Source organism: Morone saxatilis, unplaced genomic scaffold (genome assembly GCF_004916995.1).
Source record: "Morone saxatilis isolate NCDOM2014 unplaced genomic scaffold, NCSU_SB_2.0 Contig6, whole genome shotgun sequence".
NCBI classification, from domain to species: Eukaryota; Metazoa; Chordata; class Actinopteri; family Moronidae; genus Morone; species Morone saxatilis.
The window spans coordinates 212138-215657 of NW_023340206.1; the positions used below are offsets into that span (position 1 = coordinate 212138).

Sequence of the window (3520 nt, forward strand, 5' to 3'; positions counted from 1 at the left end):
TTTTGACGCCAGTGTGGACCTGTTGAAGGGTGCATGATGGTGCATGAGTCAGGATTCTTTCTTAAATTCAATGAAAATTATTTTGTAACAAAAAAACTAGAAAGAGTACTAAAGCTTTCTGTAAAAAATTTTCTCAGTTGCTTGGGACATTGACTGAGCTATTGTGCTGCTCAAAACATTAAGTCAAGACAACCTGAGTATTGCAGTATGCATAAATTGTGTGGTCAATATCTTCTATAGGTAAAGAACAAACGGATGACCCAAAACAAAATGAAAGTACAGAATAAATCAAAACAATCTCAATTTGAAATCAATGCATACATATTTTGGCATTGTGCACCTACATGTCTCTGCTGTGATTATATGAATTATGTCTGTCCCCCTCCTTCTCACCAGACTAACAGTCGACTTTTGTCTTACTATGTTAGAAACTCAGTTTAAGCCTGTGGTGTAAACGTGTTTGAGAAAAGACAGATGACATGTGTATGTTTGTTGGAATTTTTGGTCTCCATCAATAATTTTGTAGACCTGCTCTATATGAAAAGTGTCCTGGGATACTTAATGGTTAATAATAGATGAACTGGCACTATACAATAAAATTGAATGATTGAAAACGTCTGTAGGGGAAGTTGGGTAATTTTACATTTACAATATAGGTACATGAGATTTTTATCGGGTTCTCATTTTTCACCCCCATCAAAGGAATAAATACGCAGTGATTTACCCATATTTTTTTCTGTGTACCTGGCTGGTCCTCCTGTAATTTATTTATATTTTATATTTGGAACATGAATTGTTTCATACTGAGTTAAATTGTTTTAAAACTATTCCACTGTCAACACAACAGATTTACCTGGGACATAGCAAGGACTTTTATATAATAATAATCTATAGATAATAATAATAATAATAATCATTTAATTTATAGAGTGCTTTTCAAAAACTCAGACACTTCACATGAGTTAAAAAGGAAAAGAACAAGCTAAAAACAACACAAATTATAGCTATATCTACAACAGTCAACAATAATTAATTGTTAAAATCATTTGTTTGATGTTTGATTGTAAAATCAATCTATCTTCCTCCTTATTGATCTAGTGATTCAATTATAAATTATTACATCATTAGTAATCCTTACAATTAGGAAATCTTGTCATTACAAAATCTGTAACTTTACCCAAGGACCCAGAGGAGACTGACTTCTCTCTCATACATGCAAACATATTTATTTTCATTTTTCATTCATTTCATTTTTATTGTGTATTTGTTTTCAGGATTAGCAGTAGTGTAAGCATTGCAACTATTGCTAGAAGCACCAAATCAGGATAAAGATTTTGTGCACTGTCCCCTTTGAAAGGATCGTGTGCCAGTGGTTCTGGTATAATGTAAACTACTGCATTGGTGTATTGTTTGTAATTGTTGTTTGCTTGATTTATTTTTGAGAATAACGGAGCTTGAAGCCAGGCCAACACGGAACGAATGAGAGGCCTGGTGCCACAATGTTGATGTAGATTCTGCACACAGTATTTTATTTTGAAAATTGATCCGATTCTCTGTGGCACTGTGTTCGGTGGAATTGGCCTCTGCCAATTATCTTGTAACTCTAACTCTATTCCCTGTTGTCAAACTAGTCAAAATAAACCCTGTATTCACCACAGTTAAATGTGAATTTACACTGGCTCTACAGCTGTTTTTCCTCTCACTAGTTCTTCTGCTCAGTGTGTGTACTGTGCTGTTGAACGTCTTCACTGAGTGACTCATTCTTTGGAGGTAGACGATTAAATTAGCGAAATAAAATTACAAAAATTGCCCAAAATTAACAGTCGATGAGGCCAATATCTTTGTCTAATCACCCAACCCTAATCCCTACCAGCCTGGACCCTCACCAGTTTGCATTCAGAGGAAACAGTTTCATAGAGGATGCCATCCCCACTGCCCTCCACTCAGTCTTCACACACCTTGAGAAAAACAACACTTCACTTCACCTCAGAGAGAGAGGCTCCATGTCAGGAGGAAATGAACTTGCAGAGTGGTGACAGCAAACCAAGGAGCTGACTTTCAGAAAAAGGAGGCAAAGACATATCTACTGTATGTCTACATCAGTGGAGCTGAGCTAGAGCAGGTGAATAGTTTAAGGTTCCTGGAAATCACCATCACAGAGAACCTCATAGTCATCTCACATTACCATCCTGGTTAAGAAAGCTAAGAAACAGTTGTATTTATTAAGGAAACTTGGGAAAACGAAATTCCTGTGCCAAGTTCTTGCAAACTTTTACAGAGGAGCAATAGAACTCGCATAGGATGTGCACAGCCCAGGAAAGGTGGACTGATTAAAACCCCTCAGAAACAGAACAGATTATCAGTGATTTCAGTGAGGTGAGGTGCATGCGCAGAGCCCAAACAATACCAAAAAACAGTACCCACCCCAGCAACAGCCCCATTGTCCTGCCATCTGGCAAGAGATACAGAAGTATCTGTTGCCATACCACCAGACTTCAGGGTAGCTTCTTCCCTCAGGCTGTGAGACTTCTTAATTCATCCTCATCACCACCATGGGAAATAGTTATTTATTTCTATGATTTTTATGATGTCTTTGCAACTATTATAGTAGCATATGTTGTGTACATAAGTTGTCCAAAGAAAATTGTCAGACCTTATTGTCTAAGTAGTCATATCCATGTATTATATTTTGGATTATATAAATCCCCAAAACAATATACTCAAGTGAATATATTGGAAGTAAAACACGGAATGGCAAAAAAGGGAAGTTGAACACCAACCTCAGATATCACCTTGTTATTGGTGTTGTCCTTCGGTTCTGTGGGGGGAATAAAAGCTGTAGACGAATCGTTGGAGCTTTCTTTCTCCTAGATAGAAAGATAAGATAAGATAAGATTAGGTGTCAACTAAGTCTGGTGGGCATACTATATATACACGGTGATGTTAATGGAGTACAAGTCAGCAGTACCTGTGTGAGTCCTGGACTGGGCTGTGCTGGAGGTTGAGGCTGAACTTGCTTTGGTTCCTCCACTCTGCCATTCTTCACAGCCTCCAGCGCAGTGGTAGTTGAGTCCAGACTGAGTTTGGGAGTAGATCGGGGACTGGCCTGAGGACTGGTCTCATTGTTATTGTTCTGCTTTAACAGGTGACTCTTTATCAAGCTGGGAGTTCTGTAAAAAACATTAGAAAAGCAATTTTTTTTTCACAAAGCATACACCATTTAAAAATATGGATGAAAAACAGATAAGGATAATATGTTGTGGGAGTGTTGGAATCCCTTGTAACTAAATTCAGCACAGTTGTTGTGGACCTATGTTTTTGTGTCAAAGTGACTAATGGGGACAACAAGTTTTGAATTTTGGCTAGTATTGAACAAAAGAGCTGCAAACACAAAACAGGCTACAATGTAATCCTTGTGGCCAATTGCACACAGTCAAATAATATCCATTAAAAGTTGCAACTGGGGTTATTATATGCATCTGACAACATGACCATACAGAGAAATTAAACATTTTCTGTT

The 3520-nt window shown here is 37.4% G+C and overlaps 1 protein-coding gene across 1 annotated transcript in view; it reads right to left on the bottom strand.

Annotated features, from left to right (window-relative positions):
* LOC118340157 (muscarinic acetylcholine receptor M4-like) overlaps nt 1–3520 on the bottom strand; it is a 12282-nt gene that overhangs the window by 7119 nt on the left and 1643 nt on the right. Inside the window, exons 3-4 of the mRNA XM_035678029.1 lie at nt 2969–3170; nt 2781–2867 (exon numbers count right to left, since the gene is read on the bottom strand). Of these exons, the coding sequence (XP_035533922.1) occupies nt 2781–2867; nt 2969–3170 (289 nt within the window). The remainder of the gene's footprint in view (nt 1–2780; nt 2868–2968; nt 3171–3520) is intronic.